The sequence below is a fragment of the Gymnodraco acuticeps genome, unplaced genomic scaffold (assembly GCF_902827175.1).
Source record: "Gymnodraco acuticeps unplaced genomic scaffold, fGymAcu1.1, whole genome shotgun sequence".
Classification (NCBI taxonomy): Eukaryota; Metazoa; Chordata; class Actinopteri; order Perciformes; family Bathydraconidae; genus Gymnodraco; species Gymnodraco acuticeps.
In genome coordinates, this window is record NW_022990940.1 from 3,304,053 (window position 1) to 3,323,693 (window position 19,641).

The window sequence follows — 19,641 nt, forward strand, 5'->3', positions numbered from 1 at the left end:
AAGTATAACCAATTGTTAGGTTTGTTCACTTGAGAAATGACTTGAGTTATTGATTATCAGAATACAACAGAATAATTTTGTAGTGACTAACGTAGAAGTCCTTCACGTTTCTGCACCATCATGGTGAAGCTCACAGTATGTTCCGGATGCTGGGCTGTTGGACCACATAGCTAAAGCTTCATTCATAACAGTGACATCCGCATTTTCAGGAATTCTGCACAGCTTCTTCTATTGTTTGCTTGTCTATTTATTCTGTTTTAAGCCGGTATTTGTTTAAAGTTCAAGAGAAAGGCTAATATTGTTATTATTATACTAATGTAGAGTTAAATTCCAGCGGTGGAATTATTTTTGGATTGTTTCCGGCTCACATGATTCCACAATGTCCAGTCACTCCACAGAGTTGGAAAGTCGGAAAGCAAAAATGTATTGTAAAACAATGTAATCATTTCTAAAGTTCACAACATGTTTTTAATCTAACAAAATATTCTGCTTGAAAACTAATATTTGTTGGTATTTAATCGCTCAAAAATCTTTTTCACTATGTTAATGTGGAATGAGCTCCCCTTTGACATCAGGAAAGCAGATAGCTTACACATCTTCCGGCGCAGACTGAAAACTCATCTCTTTCGACTCCACTTCGAGCAATAAAATGACTAACTAAGCACTTATATACTAACTAAGGACTGGCTTATCTAAAGCCAGTTGAGTAGCACTTGAAATGTTTTGGCTCTATGAAACCTGATGTACTTTATGATTCTGTTTTCTTCTAGTTTGTATCTTCCTGGTCGAATACACTTATTGTAAGTCGCTTTGGATAAAAGCGTCATCTAAATGCAATGTAATGTAATGTTCAAAAACAGTTTGACTCCTGCTCCTTGCACAGAGGGAGTTACGCACTTGTTACATTACATTTATTAAACCAAAAATAAATAAAAACATATTTGTTTTAAGTTAATGACACCAATAAAACAGCAGACACTCAAAAGCTTCATTCAAAAACCTGCATAGAATCGTTGAATGTGTGAAAGAAGAGAATTGGTACAGCAGTAACTGGATGGGCAGATTGTATGCATGGGGATAAAACCTGCCATGAACACATATGTGCAGATCAAGGATATAAGCCTACACAAATATAACCTTTGTAAAGATATCATTTTAAATCTTTATTTATTTGTTGATTAACTCTACTATGAGCTGTACATCTAAAATATACAATCATTTCTGTAGATAAATGACATGGATAATGTTTTGATTTGTAAAAGTACACTGTATGTATTTACACTAACCCATTTATAATAATGATGTTAAACTAAAGATTAGAAACTCCTCTCACTCTAATGCAAATTCAAAACATTTAAGTACAAACATAACATTATAACCTTCACCATTAGTCTACATTTCCTTTTAGCTCTAACTCAAACTCTCAGCTGACAGTGTATGTTATATAGTAATCGTTTTTTCCCGCTTAATGTTTAACTTCTGGTTCAACTAGACGAGCTGTGACACGTTTGTCAGTTACTGTCAAGCCATGATCTTGGCTGAGTCAGTGATACGCCGTCATCACACTATCCATTTCCCATGTGGAGAGAATCAAGTTGAAACGTAAAACTTACAACAAACAACATGCCGTACAATTATCTGGCCGTTATTCAACTTGTTTGTTCTCAGGCTCGAAACCACTCACAACAGCTGTGTGTCGTTCATCTTGATGGGTTAACACCATTGACCGTAAATGTTTATCTCAGTTCTTAGACTTTATCTTACAGCATCTCATTTTTGGCACACACAGATGAGTGAACGGTTAAGAAGAAGTACAATTAAACACGAGAGTATTTCAGGTCACACGTACGCAGCCTTCTGGATTTGGTTTCTCACCAGTAAACTCTTAGCCTGGTTGATTGTGACGGGTGTTGGAGTATTTTTCCACACATGATGTCACATTTGAAAGTGCTTTAATCAAGCTGTGCAGCGTTGCAAGGTGTTGCCTTTCTAAGAGACCCACTTGCATGGAAAATGTATCTTTTACCTCAGTTAAAGAAGACAAATGCATCCGTTGTGTATTTTCACTGGCCCCTTTTTGAACTTGTGCTGGGTGGTACCGACTAGTCAAGAGCGGAGGTGGATGGTACCTTATCTGAGTTTGACATTCAAATCCTCTTGAGCTCTCAGCCCCACCACATGTATGCAATCATCTACATTTAGTGTACTACAATCTGAATCTTTCTTATCAAAAGAGTCACAATACAAACTGTTTATCATTGTCCATCACCTTTATTTATTCCATTTCTGTGAAGTTAAGTCCCAAATATCAATAAGAAATGTAAAAAAAACGTAATGTTAAGGTGCATAATTCAACTATCACCATTCTTCACCCCAGATCTAAAACTAATGATCTGTATCTCCCTTGCAGGCAGAGTCTTTCTATAGAGGACCCCAGCTGTGATATTATTCTGAACACACACTTCAGCCAGAAAGTGTCCTCTGCAACCAAACCAGCCAACATGTCCCTTCCCCAAAGCCTGCTGTCAGCAGAGAGGTGCAACCCGTACTCTCTGTGTAAGACATTCAGACTGCAGGAGGAATGCAGGACTGCAGAGGAGATCAACACCAAACAAGTGCGTAGGCTTCACATCATTATAATTGCATTCCTAATTCAACATTTACTGTATTTTGGAAGTTAGGTTATAAGACAATATGCATACCTTCATAAAACCCTTGCAATGCCTCTAACTGAACACAGGTTGAGTTTTATATGCGCAAAACACATTCAAATGATCTCTCATCAGGAAAATGGTGTCAATATTCTTCATAAATGTAATGTGAATATTCTTCTCGAATATATGGTTCATTGTTTTGACTTACATTTTGCAATAAATAATGCAATTGGATAAAAGGAATCGCAATGCTAAAACGGAACTCACCTCTCCCTGAACTTGGCCTCAACTACTCACCTGTCGAGTTGTGTGACTGATGCATCTCTCACTGTTATAACTCTGAGGACAAACTCTGTCACAGACAGAAGAGTAAACACCTGGCAAAGCACTGATAACTGCTTCTGTAGTAGTTCCCGCTACCGTGGGTGTTTCAAAACCACATTAGGCCATGATGACCCATACACACACACACACACACACACACACACACACACACACACACACACACACACACACACACACACACACACACACACACACACACACACACACACACACACACACACACACACACACACACACACACACACACACACACACACACACACACACACACACACACACACACACACACACACACACACACAAGGTGAAAAGCCACACGCCGTCTCAGCTGGTAATTAATAGCCTCTGTGGAGCACTTATCCCACATTAGTCAGTAACAGGTGCCTTCAGTCTGTCCAGCAGAGACATCATAAGTTTACATGTTGGTGACGTGTATGTTTAATTACTTAAAGGTGGGGTAGGTACATTTGAGAAACCAGCTCGAGTGCGCTAGAATTTGAAAATACACAACCGGAGAAAATCTGCCACTTCCTTACAGAGCCCCTCCTCCAACACACACGAACGCGCACATGACCAATGAGGGCACGAGATAAGTTTGTGCCCCGATGGAAGGCTGACAGGCAGGTAGGCAAACTGTAGGTGAAATTACTTATGTTTGATTATGCTGGATACACAAACCCAGAGAATCAGGCTGCAACTAATGATTCATACAAAAACATGAATTGTTTGGGCATCAATAATGCTCATCACTTATTTACAAATCCAATTTGACATCTTGTAATCAATTTGATCCAACACATTCCCCAAAACCCAAGGAAAGTTATTTAACTTAATAAGAAGGTTATTGTGCATGTAAAAGGTCTGCAAAGCCTAAAATCCCAAAGGTCCCCCCCCACCCTAACTGAAACGCCTCAATTGTAGTCCTTTGTTTTCTTCCTTGACATAGTGACATCACTATGTAACAGTCAAATTTCAATTGGCTAGCACTCCAACACGTTGTATGTAATAGGCTAAGGGCGGGACCTCTCTAAGCAGTTGACCAATCACAACAGAGCCGGCCAGCTAACCAATCAAAGCAGACTGGGCTCTGGTTTCAGACAGAGGGTGAAAAGAGGTGCCAATCAACTAGTTGAGCATTTAAATAAACGTTGCAGCTTTATTTCTAATCCATCATAACACTAAGTCTCTCTCTCCTCTCTGCCCTCCTTCAGGCTGCTGCCTCGGATGCTCTGTATAGTGTCGGAGCTCCAGGAGTTGTATCCAGACACTGCCTCTCTCTCCTGGAAGCGATCGAGGGTCTGGGCCAGGCTGGCTCTGTGGGGCAGGACGTGGAGGTGGTGGTGCAGAGGGTTTACTCCGTCCCCGTGCCCGACTGCTCGCCTGTGTCCATCCTCAAGCCCAGACTTCCCACCAGGTCTTCCTCAGCGTCGCCCAAGGCAGTACAAAGAAAACACAGGTACCGTCGGAGTAGCTGATAATTGGTGTGAGGCCTTTTTTTCTCATTTGATGCCAAATGAGCCCGGGGATAAGATGAGTCACATTTTAACTTCTGTGTATCTCCCACAAATATAAATGACGCTCAATGTGGTCCCAGGCATTGCATGCTTCTCCTTGGTGGCACAGTGTGATTCAGTGGTTCAGCTATTGTTCACAGCACAGCGGGCCCCTACAGTGCTCACATTGTCTGCAGCCATATGGCATTGTTTGATACAAACAGGACAGAAACATTACTAATTGAATCCAGCCTTGCTGTGAGTGATTCTGGCCAATTCTCGGGAAATTCAGCATGATGTTTCAGAATCGTGCACCGGCAAGACAGAGTTGAGTTGGTGCCAACTAATACTCCAGTGGGTGGAATAGGGTTGAAACAGTGTTTATTATTTAGCCTTTATTTATACAGGTATAGATCTCATTGAGACACAAGGTCTCATTTTCAAGAGAGACCTGTCAACTATTAACTTGAGGTTCTGAAGAAAACCACAAGTATATTTTATGAGTGTGTAAAACTGTCATGCCTGTTAGCCTCAGTATTCAGGAATAAACAAATATCTTACAGCTCGGGTTAGGGTTAAACATTAGTCCCTTTTCAGAACATTAATTCATGTCCTATTTTGTCAGTCAAATAATTATTTAATGCAAGGTATATTAATAAAAGCCTTTTAGTGTTTTGTAATTTAAAAGGGACCTATCATGCAAAATGCACTTTGTGATGTCTTTTTTACATAAATATGTGTCCCCGGTGCGTCGGGGAACTCACGCAGCGTCAGAAAATAAAACCCTCTCTCTTTTCCTCCGTACCCAAATCTTTTAAAAACGGGGCTACAACGAGCGGATACAGATTCCATCCGAGCTGACGTCAGCCCAGAATAGTGTCCGTTCACACGAGACCGCTCGAAAGCGCTCGAGACGCTGTAGTACATATGCCAGGCCTGTAAGTGGCGCTGTAGTCTGCCACAAAAGCAGCGAAGAAGACTTCCCGCGCATGGTTGCCATGGTTGCCCTTCTGTTTATTCTCCGCTGTGGACGCTCTGGCTCTTTTGCTCCCTCCCCGAGGCAAGTGTTTGCTCCTGCTGTAATTCTCTCCGGCAGTCCACCAGCAGATGACAAACATCCACCTCTCCGCCTCTTCCAAGGGACGAGGGGACCGTGCGGCAGAGTTTCAGTTTTTTTCCGCCGGTCAACATGTTAAGTTTAAATCTTCCGGAGAAAATTAGAAAAGTGCCGGTCAAAGGTCTTCTTTGTTATTTATTGAGCTTTAAAACAAATGAATAACGACTCTATATAATCATATAAGAATAAAACGCGGAATGTATTTTGCAAAAAAAACTTCACAGACATGTTTTATATAGGTATGGCCCTACAATATATTTTTCAAATATAGCATGATAGGTCCACTCTCTTAAGTTAAGTCTTTGGCCAATCACAGGTCATTCCAGAGAGAGCTTTCCTATTGGTTGATCTACAAATGCTCACCCACACATCCCTCCAGAGAGTGAAAGGCTAATTCAACATTCAATATCCTACTGGAAAAGTTGCTAGTGGTCTTGTTGGGTATATCAGACCTTTTTGCTTAAAAAAGGCAGCTGCTTGTGACTTGAAACAATGCGTATGAGAGTGTTGAGGTATTGTGGGCTGTAAAACCAAAACCATGAGCTGAAAGACACTAGAATTAGTTGAGTGTTGATTCTCATTGGGGTTTATCACTACGTCTGACTTATTTTACATCACATGTAGTTGTTACCTCATAAAGGAGGTTATGGGTTTCAGTTTTTTGGTTTGTTTGTCTGTCAGCAGGATTACAGAAAAACTGAACTGTCAATTTAATGAAACTTGGTTCAAGGTTGTAGCATTGTTACCTTAAACGGCAGCTGAATACTGGCGAGATCAAACTTAAATCAATCCTGTCTGTCAGACTTTGAGTATGTTTAAGAACTTCTTCTGATTGGCTTCAGCAAGAGTTGAATAGACCGATGGTTAATCCAATCAACTGCAAATCATTTTGATAAAAGCAGTTGTACTGTTTACAAACAGTTTTCAGTGATGACGTCTCAGATGGCTCTGTGTAACAAATCATCTGGTGTAGAGTAACAAGCCAAGGAAGAACTAATTACATTTTGGAGCAGATCTGAATCACAGGGCGGTCGCACAAATTATTTTTCACTATTGGAGACAGTGTGGCCAAAGGTCTGCACTCTTGAAATTATCTTCTTCTTTTTTTCCCATTGTTGTTTCAAAAACACTGATAAATACAGCTTTTTATACAGACTTCCATCTAGTCTCATTAGTTCTGATCACCCCCTTAAAAAACAATAGTAACTCCTGAACCACCTTTATTGAAGTTACTCAGTTTTACTCTAGTGGTCTTGTTATAGTTAATGAATAATTGAATGTTGTACTTGACACAGGTCCAGCGAGCATGACCTTTAGTGGCCTGACCCTCCCCGGGCTTGTTGTCTTAGTTCTTTGCTGAGTAAGTAAAGAAATGCTTTGGTTCCTCTTGGAGAGGCCAGAGGGGCTCTCTGTGGTTAAAGGAGCGCCCCAGTCAGCTGACAGGATAACTGACTAACTGAGCGTCGGTTGCATTGTGACACTCGCTCCTGCCATGCGGCTTCTGCAGCTGGTAAACAAACGCCGCCCTCTGACCGGAAGCACTCCCACACTTCCCTCCCGTCCCTCTTACCAAACCAGATTCAACAGGCTCTGCATGCGGTTAGGAAGTGAACACGAGGACTGACTTCAAAATGCGTAGGCGACCCTGTCTGTCGCAGATATAAATATTGTGAAAAAAGTTTTGTTTTGATTATCCCTTTTTACTAGCATTATGATTTGTTTGCGTTTATGCCCCTTTATTATAGGTTTTGGGTTGAATAAACAACTTCTTGGTATTGGCTGCTTTAAGTACTTTCCAGGATGCATGCCTGCTCTGCAGTGTGGTTTAATTTGCCCCATTCTGTGTAAAGACAAGGACAGTTTGTACCTCTCAGTTTGTGTCCCCAGCCTCTATGACTCACTCCCCTGGTCTGCATACTCATTTGATCCTTTTGTTGTTTAGCCTCCATGTTAACAACACACATGGGAGGGAGGCCAGTATGATATTTATGCCTGAAGAAGATGTTAAGTTCCCGTAAATTCAGAATAGAACAAACAAGAGGATTAACTGTTTGCAGGAAGTGAGGAGAGGCTAGTTGAGGGTTTTTTTTCTGTTGAGAAGGAACACAATGTGCTGCGAGGATCCTGTTACAACCATGTTTATCACCCTGCCTGCACTGATTGGTGGACAACACATAGAAAGGAATCCTGCCTGTCCGCCCCCCACCAATGAGGCCTCTCTTCTGTATCCATAATGTGTGGGTCGCTCATAGTGTGCGTTGCCAAGTAATGTGCACGTGCACGACGTGTGTGACTGTGTGTGTGTGTGTGAAGGAGCATGTGTGTGTGTGTGTGAAGGAGCATGTGTGTGTGTGTGCACAGGCTCAGTGGATCGTAGTTCCTGGAAGAAAACCTGAGTTGCTCAGAATTCTGAGATAGTGCACAAAAACAAGTTCCTGAAAACGGCCGGCAACTGGCCAATGCAAGGGTTTTTTTTGGAGGGGGGAGTGAAGGGTCGATGTTGGAGGAAGTCGGGCTGTGAACAGCTATTAGGGGGGACAGAATAGGGAGGTGGTTGTTTATGTCAAGCTGGTACCACCAAGCGTCTCATCACCCTTTTCTTCTCTATGTGAGATTTCATATCACGCTTTTGCACGTTCAGACAAGCTGAACTTAAAGTGAAAGTGTCAAAACATTCCCACTAAATGTGACTCCAGCAGCTGTATTTATATTGTCAACAGAGTATTGACTGATTTATCGATTTAGTCAGATACATTTTTATAAAACGGCAGAGTAAATGTCATAAACTCCTGGTTTCACACGTAAGGATTATGTACTGAATACAGGTTTAACAATATAGATAGATTCTTCTTTTTTGTTATTGTCTACAAATCCTTTAAAGAAAAGCACACCAACAATCACCTTATGCTGCTAACCTGAATTTCCTCTGTATCCAAAGACGTATCTTATTCCTCTGTACACTAATCATCCTTAAAATTCCTGCTTTGTTATCCCGAAATGATAACAGACTCATCATTGAGCCACAGTTTCGATCTGGGTCACATGTGTCTACTTTATGCTGAACATGCTCACTGTGTATCGATCCCACTAACCCCGTCCCGCAGCTGTGAAGACTCCCCGGAGCTCCAATCACTCTAAATATTAATGACGCACTTTTAAAGACAAACGTCTACAGTAGAAAGAAGTTGTGTCATTGTTTTTGTTTTCATCATGGAATTGGTTATAGAAAGAAGTAAAAGCATTGACACACTTATTTTGTTACTTATTTCATGCATTAAAAGTGTAGCTGTTTCCTGCAACTATATGCAGTGTCTACATTTGAATTATAAATCTGCCTACTGTAGTATCCTAAAATAAACAATAAGTCAACAAACTGTTCAATGTCAATTAGAGTAAACATGCCTCCATTTTTGGGGTTCAGCTACTAAAATGTGAAGACTGGCAGCTTCTCTCTGTTTTAAATCACTCCAAACTGTTGCTTGGTGAAAGTATTTCAAAAGCTTAATTTTGCAAATGCTGACGTTTTGTGGACTAACCAGTAAATAAAAAGACCTATCAATCTTCAAAATTGAAAAAAAACCATTGCTTATTAGTTAAAAACACGATGACAGGGTTCATGGTAGGACTATAGCTCACCTCAGTTTTCACCAGTGGTAAATATTATTTTTGGTGTCTTGACAGAACGACAAAGTGTTTTTTTCTGGAATTGCAGCGGTTATTCTTTTTTTCCTGAGGCATTTTCTTGTCTTTCTTGACAAGGCATCCAACAGTCAATAAGTGACTAAAGTGATAAACAGCACCGTGTCAAATGGGCTGGGGTCTTTTCTGTACTCTACCTTAAACGTATGACCAAGCTCCACAGACATAACACCTCCAAAAAACAATATTTCTCTTTATTTTTATGTGTAACATTGTTTGTTGTTTTAACAATATCTAGCATAGACCTGATTTTAGATATTGAAGAAAGCAAACAACTGAGAATAATCTTGGGGAAAACCGCGGCATACACCACCAGAAGTCATGTCAGGAATGTTATTGAGATATCTATTTCCAGGTCCCTCAAAACAAACACAGACAGACCCCATGTTTACCAACAGGAGACATTTATAGGCCTAATCAGATCTCAAAACTTTCCCAATGTCTGCGATGAGCCTTGAAGTTTAGCCTCAGTTGCAGCACCGTGGCTGCTGGTGTGGCAGCCAAGGTCGATGAGGGAGGGGTAAATGTTGTCAGATTGAGGAAGAAATTCACCAGGAGAGTTTTCTTGACTAATAGAATGAATTCTGGAGGTTGGAACTTAGACTTTCCGACTTTACATTTTAAGGACCACCCTACGTGAGGCTAAACTTCAAGGTTGATGAGGGACGGGTAAATGTTGTTGGAATTTGATTAAAATTCACCAGGAGAGTTTTCTTGACTATGATAACGAATTCCGGTGGTTGGAGCTTAAAATAAATACATTTGAAAATGTACATGGCACTAAGGACCACCCTAATGCACATGATGTATGATGAGCACGCTGACAGTCCTCCTCCCTGTTTTTCTTTTTCCCCCTTCTCCACTTCTCCGCTGGCCCTTCCTTGTCTAACCAGGGGATTTGAACTCTCTGTTTACTCTCAGGGTTGGTACAGAGCTTTGTCTGGGCTTGACTGGCTGAGATACTGGAGCCTTTAGCAGTCCCTCTCTCAGTGGGAGCAGCAGAGTGCAGGAGTATACAACAGGACTCTTCCTCTCTACTTTGTGGGCCAAAGGTCTTTTCTGTCAGCAGCAGCAGCCTGTCAAACCGGCCTCCAGCATTAACACTTGTCACAGTGACGGGGCTGAGCATTAACTGTGTAACGTTGGTGTGAGCAGTAGTCCTATAATTGGGTCAAAAAATTGTTTTAAAAAGGATCTGATTCAAAAAACTAATTGGATATTGTGACTGATTCATTCCATCCAATCCCCGGTGCAGCACGAAACAAAGCAGCACACCAAGCAAACGGAAATGACTGAAATTCTCAATTTACGGTGCACTAACTAGTTGCTTCCAGCTGAGTTTGCTCACTTGCTACCATATGTTGGATGTGTAAACGTTCAATTATCCCAGAGCCATGAGGACTTCCTGTTCATGTTGGCTTAAAAGTTTAAAGGCACTTCAAGGACTGACAAATAACTTGAAGGTCATTATCATTCAATTTTAAGGGGCCAAGCCTCGAAAGGATTATGTGACTTTTGGGGCCCTTCAACCTAAACAAATAAGATGAGGAACCTGCAAAGAGTCTTGTATTCCTGAGCTACTTGCACATATTTAAATGAGGTAATATGCATTCATTTGGCACAGAGTTGGCCAATTCCCATGCATTTTCTATGCAAATGAACAGTTCAATTCACAAAGATCACTACTTATAGCTGCTTGCAGTTACACTGAAACTATTAGCCTCTTCAGAGAGTTTGGTAACTGAAGTGCCTTTATACTGACAGGCATTTCAATTGCTTGCCTGAGGTTTAGAGGAATGCCTCTGCTGTCTATCTCAAATGTTATCTTTTCTTGTTCTCTGCTTTTGTTCTGCCAACTTTGTGTTTGGCGCATAGTCAACATTCATACTTTACCACTCGGAGAAATGCAATTAAACACTAAAAAGGGCAGATTGCATTTACCTGTTAAACTTTATGGATGTATAATATAAGATCAACTAAATATCTTCTCCTATCATACCAATCTGACCATGACACTGGGCAGATAGCGATGAAATCAATTATTTGTGAAGTCCAACACATTGTGCACCTGTTTCCTCTTTTTATAATTTAAATAATCACACCCGTTTGGATTTTTGACAACATAGATTCATATGAAAATAATTGTAATCCTAACTGCCATTTTGGAGAATCAAGGATTTTTCAATAAATAACAATTCTCAACAATAAACATTTCGGACCACCAGTAAAGTAATGTTTTTAAAAGTCGGTTCCAGTTTTGTTTGTATTCAATTCTGCTGCAATTTAGCTTGTGGTTGTGGTAACATGCATCGAAGAGTGGCAAAGAATAAGCCCGCTATCAAGTAACCATGCACACAATTGGTGAAAGACACTGCACTGTGATTTGTTTACACCACACAACATTTTTAACATGATTAAGAACTACTAATATAAACATGATTGCATCAAACCAGTCTGATTGTGTGTCTTTGTTTGTTTCCCAGGCTCTGTGTGCTTGTCCAGGATGGCCATGGGATGTTCAGCGTGGTCCAGCTCCACCTCCTGCCCTGCGAGGATGACCTCCGCCGATACTGCCTCATGTGGCAGGGGAGGAGCTGCGTGCTGAGAGGCATTAAGGTGGTGCAGCGCGTCACTAGAGAAAGGTGACTTACACACACCTCCACATCCCTCCATCCCAGGTAGCTTTGGACCATCACTTCAGCGCAGGGCCACGAGTAAACTTCAACATGTGACCAATACCAATCTAAGATATGGATTTCTGCTATATGTGAGGTTATCTTCTCTCTCTAAAGCCATCTGGAAAAACAACCCCAGGGCTCTGTGCTTTTGAGGCACTGAGCCTCAAGCTAAAGAATCAGACATTTGGCTTATTTTTATTTATTTACACATATACAGGTGTATAAAAAGACGGTATGATTTTTAGGGGGAAAACATGACATGTGACTATAGATATCCCCTATTAGCTTTCCTTAGTCATACTTGAAAATACATATATATATAAAAAGTAGGGCCGGGACTCGATTAAAAAAATTAATCTAATTAATTAGAGGCTTTGTAATTAATTAATCGAAATTAATCGCATTTTTAATCACATATAAATATTTGACCTGAGAGCAGTGAGAAGCAATTTTTTTCACATGGATTTTAGTATACCATTAGGCGTATTCACACCGCAGTACTTTTCCCACAAAGGTTCATGAGAATTTAGTTCATGAGAACTCTTTGAACCTGGGGGTGGATTAGGCAAATGAAGCCGCTGACGTCACTTCTTCTTCTTCTGCTTTGGGTTTACTGGCAGGCCGCAAACCACTTCACGGCGTATACTGCCGCCCAAAGTCCCCGGCCGGAAGTCCCCGGAGTTGGGGACTGGCTTCAGTAGAAGCTGCTGGGAGTCCCAGCAGCTTCTACTGAAGCCTTCCGAGTAAATCGCCAGAACGCCGACACCTCCTCATCTCCACCGCTCCCATGTTTTATTTTGTGTTGCCATAAGTTAGTCTCTCTGCGTTTCTGCGCTGGGCTAATGCTAATAATGCTAATGCGAGGATAATAAAATGGCGGCTTCACAAAACTTTTTGGGAGTTTTACGGGGCGTGGTTTGCAATCCGCCCAGCCAATCAGAAATATAGCTCTTTTCTCACAAGAGAGCCGTACGAAAGTCCCTGCTCTCTAGCAGCTCTCTGCTCTCTAGCAGGGACTTTCGTGGGGGTAAAAAGGTTCTCATGAACTAATTTTAGTACCGGCTCTTTTTGGTGTGAACGCGATAAAAGAGGCTAACGTCCACGCTAGCTGCTATATGTTTTGCATTGAGGTGATACTTGAGGCTTGATGTGCTGCGGTGATATGCGAATTCCTTTTTGCATAATTTGCACACAACCGTGCTCTTATCGACGCTTCCATCCGTCCGTTTTTTAAAACAACATTTCCCACTGTTGTTCACTGTGGTTTGTTGTTGTCTGAAGTCATGAACGTTAGTTGGTGCTCCAGTATAATCGGTACGCCTGAAACTCATCCAGTGAGAAACGTTCCGCGGTGCAAAAATAACTGCGATTAAAATGCGTTAATTTTTGTGTAATTAATTAATCTTAATTAACGCGTTAAAGTCCCGGCCCTAATAAAAAGATAAAACACAGATGATTCAACTAAGTTTCGAAGCTGAGCAGTGACACAAACATTAATATGGAAGTAGGTTGCTTTAAAGAGATGGTCCTCCTTATCAATCCTCAGAAAATATCAATTAATGTACGTCCGTGTATACTGCAGATTATACGTTTTTAAGGAATTTAAGTGAATGTATTTAGTTTGTAATGTGTGAAGAATATCCAGTATTTTAAACCACAGCCAAATCCCCATTTTCATGCTTGAATGAGGTTTGCAGTTCATATGAACCTGATCATACTCTCCTGTGGGCCGAGCAACTGTGTTTACATGTAAAGTGATATTGAGGTGCACGCTCTCTGTCCCGTGTGAGTTTCCATAGTCAAGGTCCCAGATTAGAAACACTGACCTGGGAACATTTAGAGACCGGCTGGGGGTATGTTTACATCCTTGGTATTTTCGATGTCGCCGCGACCCATAATGTCTCCGGAGGTTTGCTGTGGTCAGACTGTGATGGATGGGCTATCTCCACCACTCACACATGGGCGCTATTACCAGCTCACGTGGAAAAGAGCTTGGACCTGGTCAGGATAAATCAGGCATTCATTTTTTTTCTGTTTCTAAGAACCAGTAAATATAGACCCTCTAACCATATCATGTGAGCTAGATAATAAAATGGATACCACTGAATGGTAGACAAAAAGGCACAGTCAGGAAAATCTTAGCATTCTAGACTGGAACAGCTCGACTAGCTCTGTCTGTGTCAAGGAGAAAAGGCCAATAATTAGTCATGCACCCAACCGCCCATAACACGTAATTCTGGGTTTTTGTTTTTTTGTTTCTGTCTGGCTTGAACAAATTTAATTTAATTAGTGAGCCTGACCGCAGATTTGATGCAGATAAAAGGTTCATTTTAGACCGGCTAACCCCCACCCCCCCCACCACCACACCTTTTGTTGTGAGCTTAGCTTCTGATCCTGGCTCAATTTTCATATACGCCACAAGAGTGGTATCAATTGGCAACACCATTGAAAGAGTGTGATGTCTAACCCTTTCTGTAACAATGTTAGTCATTGAGGTGTGTGTGTCGTTTCTAAACATTCAGAGGCCACAATGGCGTGTGACCTGTGTGAGAGGTGTGAACTGTTCATATTTTCCTTACAGTAAGCAGCTATTTTCACAGAAAGCTGCTTCATTTTGCATGTATGCTTACTGAAAAGAACAAAAGCATAGTTCTTGAAGACCACTTTAAAAAGTCAATGAAATCATGAATGAAGAAATAGGGCCTTTCTTTCTTTTAAAATGTCTTAAATCAATCTTCCAAGCTATTTAAACTCATAAGTTGGAAAGTAGTTTTTAATTAATTGGCTTTTTTTCTGACATTTTAGAATCTCAAAATAAGCACCAACGCAACCCTCACTTCTAGTCGTTGATGTTTGTACGATATTGGTGCTACATTTGAATCCAAGTGGTATTCCAACTTGCTTTCAGTTATAGAAACCCTGAAAAACATCCGAGTACGGTACAAATGATCTCTATATAACAATTGACGGTGAAAGTTGTAGTATTACTTTTGTAGAAACTACAGCTTGTATCTTAAAGCATTGAACAAAGTGCCATTGCATTTGCTAAAAAGCTCAGTTTTAAAGTGAGCTGAAAGAGTCCTGGTAGTTTGTTGTTACTCATCCTCCTCCACAGACCTCACTGGACTCGATGGGGCTGCAGAACCAGTTCCACACAAAGAGAGTCTGTGATTACAGGCTGACTAACAACAGGCTGTTACCGCTGACTGATATGACAACACACACACACACACACACACTCTCACACACACACACACACACACACTCACACTCACACTCACACACTCACACACTACACACACACACACACTCACACTCTCACACACACACTACACACACACACACACACAACTCACACACACACACACACACACACTCACACACTCACACACACACACACACTCACACACTCACACACACACACACTCACACCACACACACACACACTCACACACACCACCTCACACACACACACACTCACACACACACTCACACACTCACACACACACACACACACACTCACACACACACACACACACACCCACACACGAATAAGTACCATTTACCGGCCAACCTGAAAATACAATGAACCAGGAGACGGATCCTCCCTGTTAGAGTGGCTTCTTACCTCTAATTATTTAATCCTCCCAGATTCAGATTGACGTAAATGAAACATCATAAAGGCAAATCCAGGATGATGAAATGTCAATCTGTCATTATCGCAATTAAGAATGTGCTGAAAGATAGACCCGCATCAGTAATCTGAGCTTTTTACATTGAGTCATGTTTAATTATTTTGTAATACCTTGTGTTCTTTGTGGCCCATAGTGATATTGTGATTTACACAGGGTGTTTGAGCATTCTTTCCCAGCATTCACGTCTCAAAACCTGCTTTTAAAGACGTTCTGTGTCTATACGCTCTGCCAGCCCAAGCATGCTCCCTGCTGCACATTCGTTAAAACCTGCTCTGTCTTAACAAGATTCGTGTTTCAGTGGAAGTGAAACTGGCTCTGTCTTTTCAGTTAAGTCCCCTATTCAATAGCCCCCCCCTCCTTTCCTTTCTTTCAGTGTCACCCCTCCTTACTTGTTTTTGTGTCTCACTCTCAGGAGCAGCAGGCTTTTCAGCTTGATAGACAGCCTGTGGCCTCCAGAGATGCCTCTCAAAGATCATGGGAACACACCGAGTGTGTCCAGCGTGAGTTCCTACCATCCGCACCATACAGTATATGACCCTCACCCAGCAAGGGCTTGGTTTGGAAATATATTCTTAATTTAATAACATCATTTAATAATGATTATTTTTTATTAATCAATTCATCGGCTGACGTTCTCCTAATTGAGTTCTTGTTTGGTCTATAAAATATCTGTCACAACTCCTGAAGCCCAAGGCTATGATGTCAAATGTATTGTTTTGTCTGATATTCAGTTAACTTTATACAAGACAAGGAGAAGCAGCAAATCAACACAATTAAGAAACTAGAACTAGAGACCTTTTGGCATTTTATTCCACAAAAGTGACTTAAATAATTGAATGATAGTAGATGATGATTGTATGTCGATTTACGTTGTAGTGCAAATAACTTTACAGGGCGCCCCATATTTCCGCCCTTATTTATTACCAGTCCGCAATCCAACAGAAATGTACCATTGCTGCAATCAAGTAAAAAGTGTAGATATAACACATGAGACACACAAAATCTATTTTAATAAGTTACATTGCGCAGCTGCAAGGAAATAAATGTTGGCCAACTGACAACAACTCAGTGCCGACTACAAATTCAGCATATGAAAACAAATACAAAACACACTAACAACTTTGGATCTGAGGAGGCATTGCTCATTAAGATTCAAATGTAGGAATTCATATATTTCCATCCACCTGAAGATGCTTCTTGCTCGTGTTTTGTGTAGGAAAGCAGGCCTGCCGGTGCAGCTCCGAGCTTCTGCTACCTGCTGTCGGGTCAGGAGAGCTCGGTCGAACGCGCCGAGGAGCGAACCGTGTCCCCACTTTACCTGCCTCCCAAAAAACACACCTTACGAGACATACTGCAGGTGAACGCTTTCTCTCGCACGTGTTCTGCACATTGGGATTACTTGTCTTGGTAATCCTCAGACATGTTCTTCTCCTTTTTCAGAGTGAGATTAGTCGCTGCAGCTTTGATGCCACGGTTCTGTACAAGAGAATAACGCAGGTACTTTTTCTCTCTTATTTCTGTAAGATCACTGATTTAACTTGAGAAGAGCACGGTGAACACTGTGTCTTCTGGAGCTCCTCAGTCATCTTTTAGACATCATTCGAACCAACAAACTGATAAGAGCTCTGACGTAGAGAGCAGCGTTCATATCGCTGTGTGTGTGAAAGTCTGTGTGAGGCCCATGCGTCGTCTACCATTGATTAGTGAGACCTTTAAACTTTGACCGGGATGAGATAGCAGCTCAGAACAACGTGTTGGACTTTGCCTCTTGCGCACACCACTAAAACACTGACACACTTTATAATGCTGGTGTACAAGAACCCAGCATTGTGTGTTGACTACATAATCTATTCAAAGCTGTTTCTTGGTGTTTTTTTTCAAGAAATGACGTTTTGCATCCAATTTGTGCTTGTTTAGTGTTTCCTTTTGAGCTGTTTTCTTTCTAGGTCATGCTGTTTCTAAGTACTTCTGAGTCTGTTCTTTGTGTTTCTGATTCAGAGCAGTGATGTAGGCCAGCGTGAGGTTTGGTTGGTGCTCTCAGACCCAAGTCTTCAGGAGGAGCAGCCCGAGAGGCCGTGCAGGCGAACGGTGGCCCTGTGTGTGAGCACTTCCTGTGCGCTCACTTCCTCTGTCCTCGACGCACTGAACTCCCCCGCTGCCTGTTGTCACATGTCATTCAGAGATGCCATCAGAGAACATGGTACAGCTTCTGTGCCCTCACATGCCAGTCAGCCACTTTGTCATGTGGTGTTTGATCTCATAGGACTGAGTGCAAACGTCACCCTGACAGTGGTGGAGATTAAATGACTGCGTTAAGTTCATCAAGAACAAAAAGGAGATATTTGTACTTAACTTGCGTATTTCCATTAGCTGCTCTTTTATTGTCATAACTCACAGGGAAATCCAGGGCTGCAATAGACATAGAACAGGCCTTTTAAATAAATAGCAATACATTTGTATCTTAAAAAACAGTGATAAAAACAATAGATGCTATGTAAATGAATTCATACAACAATAAACTATAACATATACTTATAATTCCAGAGAATTATATTATATTGTACTTGTAAACTTAAGGTATCTGGCAGCGATAGTTACTAGGTAATTGAAGTGGAGGTAGGGATACTAGTACAACAATGTAAAAATACTCCCTACAAGGAACACATTTTACATGTAATGTATTCCACTTGTGTTAAGGTGTATGATTAGCTGTATGTACTATATATACTTAATTTATAAAAAATATTGGAGTGGTTGTGCAAGAAAATGTAATCTGTGACACAGTATTGGTTATTTTTAGACTTTTGATATATGTCATATGTGAAAAATAGGGTTTATGAAACTTGTTCTTGCTCCAAATGGAGTTTACACCTAATCTTGTCAGCTGATTATGAGATAAATACAATCAATAATCTGGTTTTATGTATTTTGTTTCCCCTGTCGTTACATTTTGATTTCTAATTTCCATATCCAGGTGTCCTCCTGTGTGCGGAGCAGTCCGTTCTGGAGATTTGCTCTGCGGACCCTGAGGGTAATTCTGAATGCAGGTCAGAGTCGGTATCGCTGCCTGAGCCCCAGGAGAAGACCCTGCCCAAACCTGTGAGACTGGATCCTCTCGGTGCCGAGGTCACACCCAACTCCCTCTGCTCTCTCTCAGGTCAGCCTCCTCCCCCCCCCACTGAGTCTGTGGTTTTTATTGAACTCGCCTCATCTGAAGTGATTCCTGCAGAACCAGTCTGATGTGTTGTTCTCTCAGGGGAAGAAAACCACTTGATTTTCATACGTTTACAACTCAGCAAGAGGCCTTGATGTGGCTTCAATGCATCGCTTTCTGCTTTTTGTTATTCAGTGTCCTCGGGCTGTCATTGTTTGGGATTTTATGAAGTGAAAACACATGCAATTTGTGTCAGTGAAATAAACATGCCTGCTCCCCCATATGGCTCTAAATGTCAGATTAGGGGAGCAACAACGACATGAGGACGAGTTGCATTTCCCTCTAAATCTGTGTTGCATACAGACAGCATATGTGCAACTTAATTACAATATAAAATAACTTTTTTGTTATTAACCGAGTATAAATGGAAAGTCTTTGTCTCATATTGCTTTGATTATTTGCCAATTATGTAAATGTTGCAAAAAAAGCTGTCTAAACTAGACAATGATCTGCATCTGTGGACTTTGTGTCACAGTGGAGGTTATAGTTCACACTCTGTGAAGCCACTTAGTTCTGGCCCCTCTGGCTGTACATGTTTAGTCAGGTGCCTGGAAGAAAATAAAACACGCATATTATCTTTTGCACTCGTGCATGAATACTATCTTCTGGAAATAACCGGTGGAAAAAGCTGAAGACCGGAATGTACCGGAGCCATTTATCAGAGTTACATTTGGTATCTTATGGCAGGGAGCTCTCTGCTGCGTCTATCTCTGCAATCTGAGATACAACTGGAAGGGATGTGTTTA

The 19,641-nt window shown here is 41.3% G+C and overlaps 1 protein-coding gene across 4 annotated transcripts in view; it reads left to right on the top strand.

The window, feature by feature from the left end:
- spidr (scaffold protein involved in DNA repair) overlaps positions 1-19,641 on the top strand; it is a 37,002-nt gene that overhangs the window by 14,870 nt on the left and 2,491 nt on the right. For all 4 annotated transcript variants that reach the window (XM_034234545.1, XM_034234546.1, XM_034234547.1 and 1 more), the window contains exons 9-16: positions 2,411-2,615; positions 4,211-4,455; positions 11,792-11,950; positions 16,094-16,181; positions 16,898-17,038; positions 17,122-17,178; positions 17,680-17,881; positions 18,656-18,838. In XM_034234545.1, the coding sequence (XP_034090436.1) occupies positions 2,411-2,615; positions 4,211-4,455; positions 11,792-11,950; positions 16,094-16,181; positions 16,898-17,038; positions 17,122-17,178; positions 17,680-17,881; positions 18,656-18,838 (1,280 nt within the window). The remainder of the gene's footprint in view (positions 1-2,410; positions 2,616-4,210; positions 4,456-11,791; positions 11,951-16,093; positions 16,182-16,897; positions 17,039-17,121; positions 17,179-17,679; positions 17,882-18,655; positions 18,839-19,641) is intronic.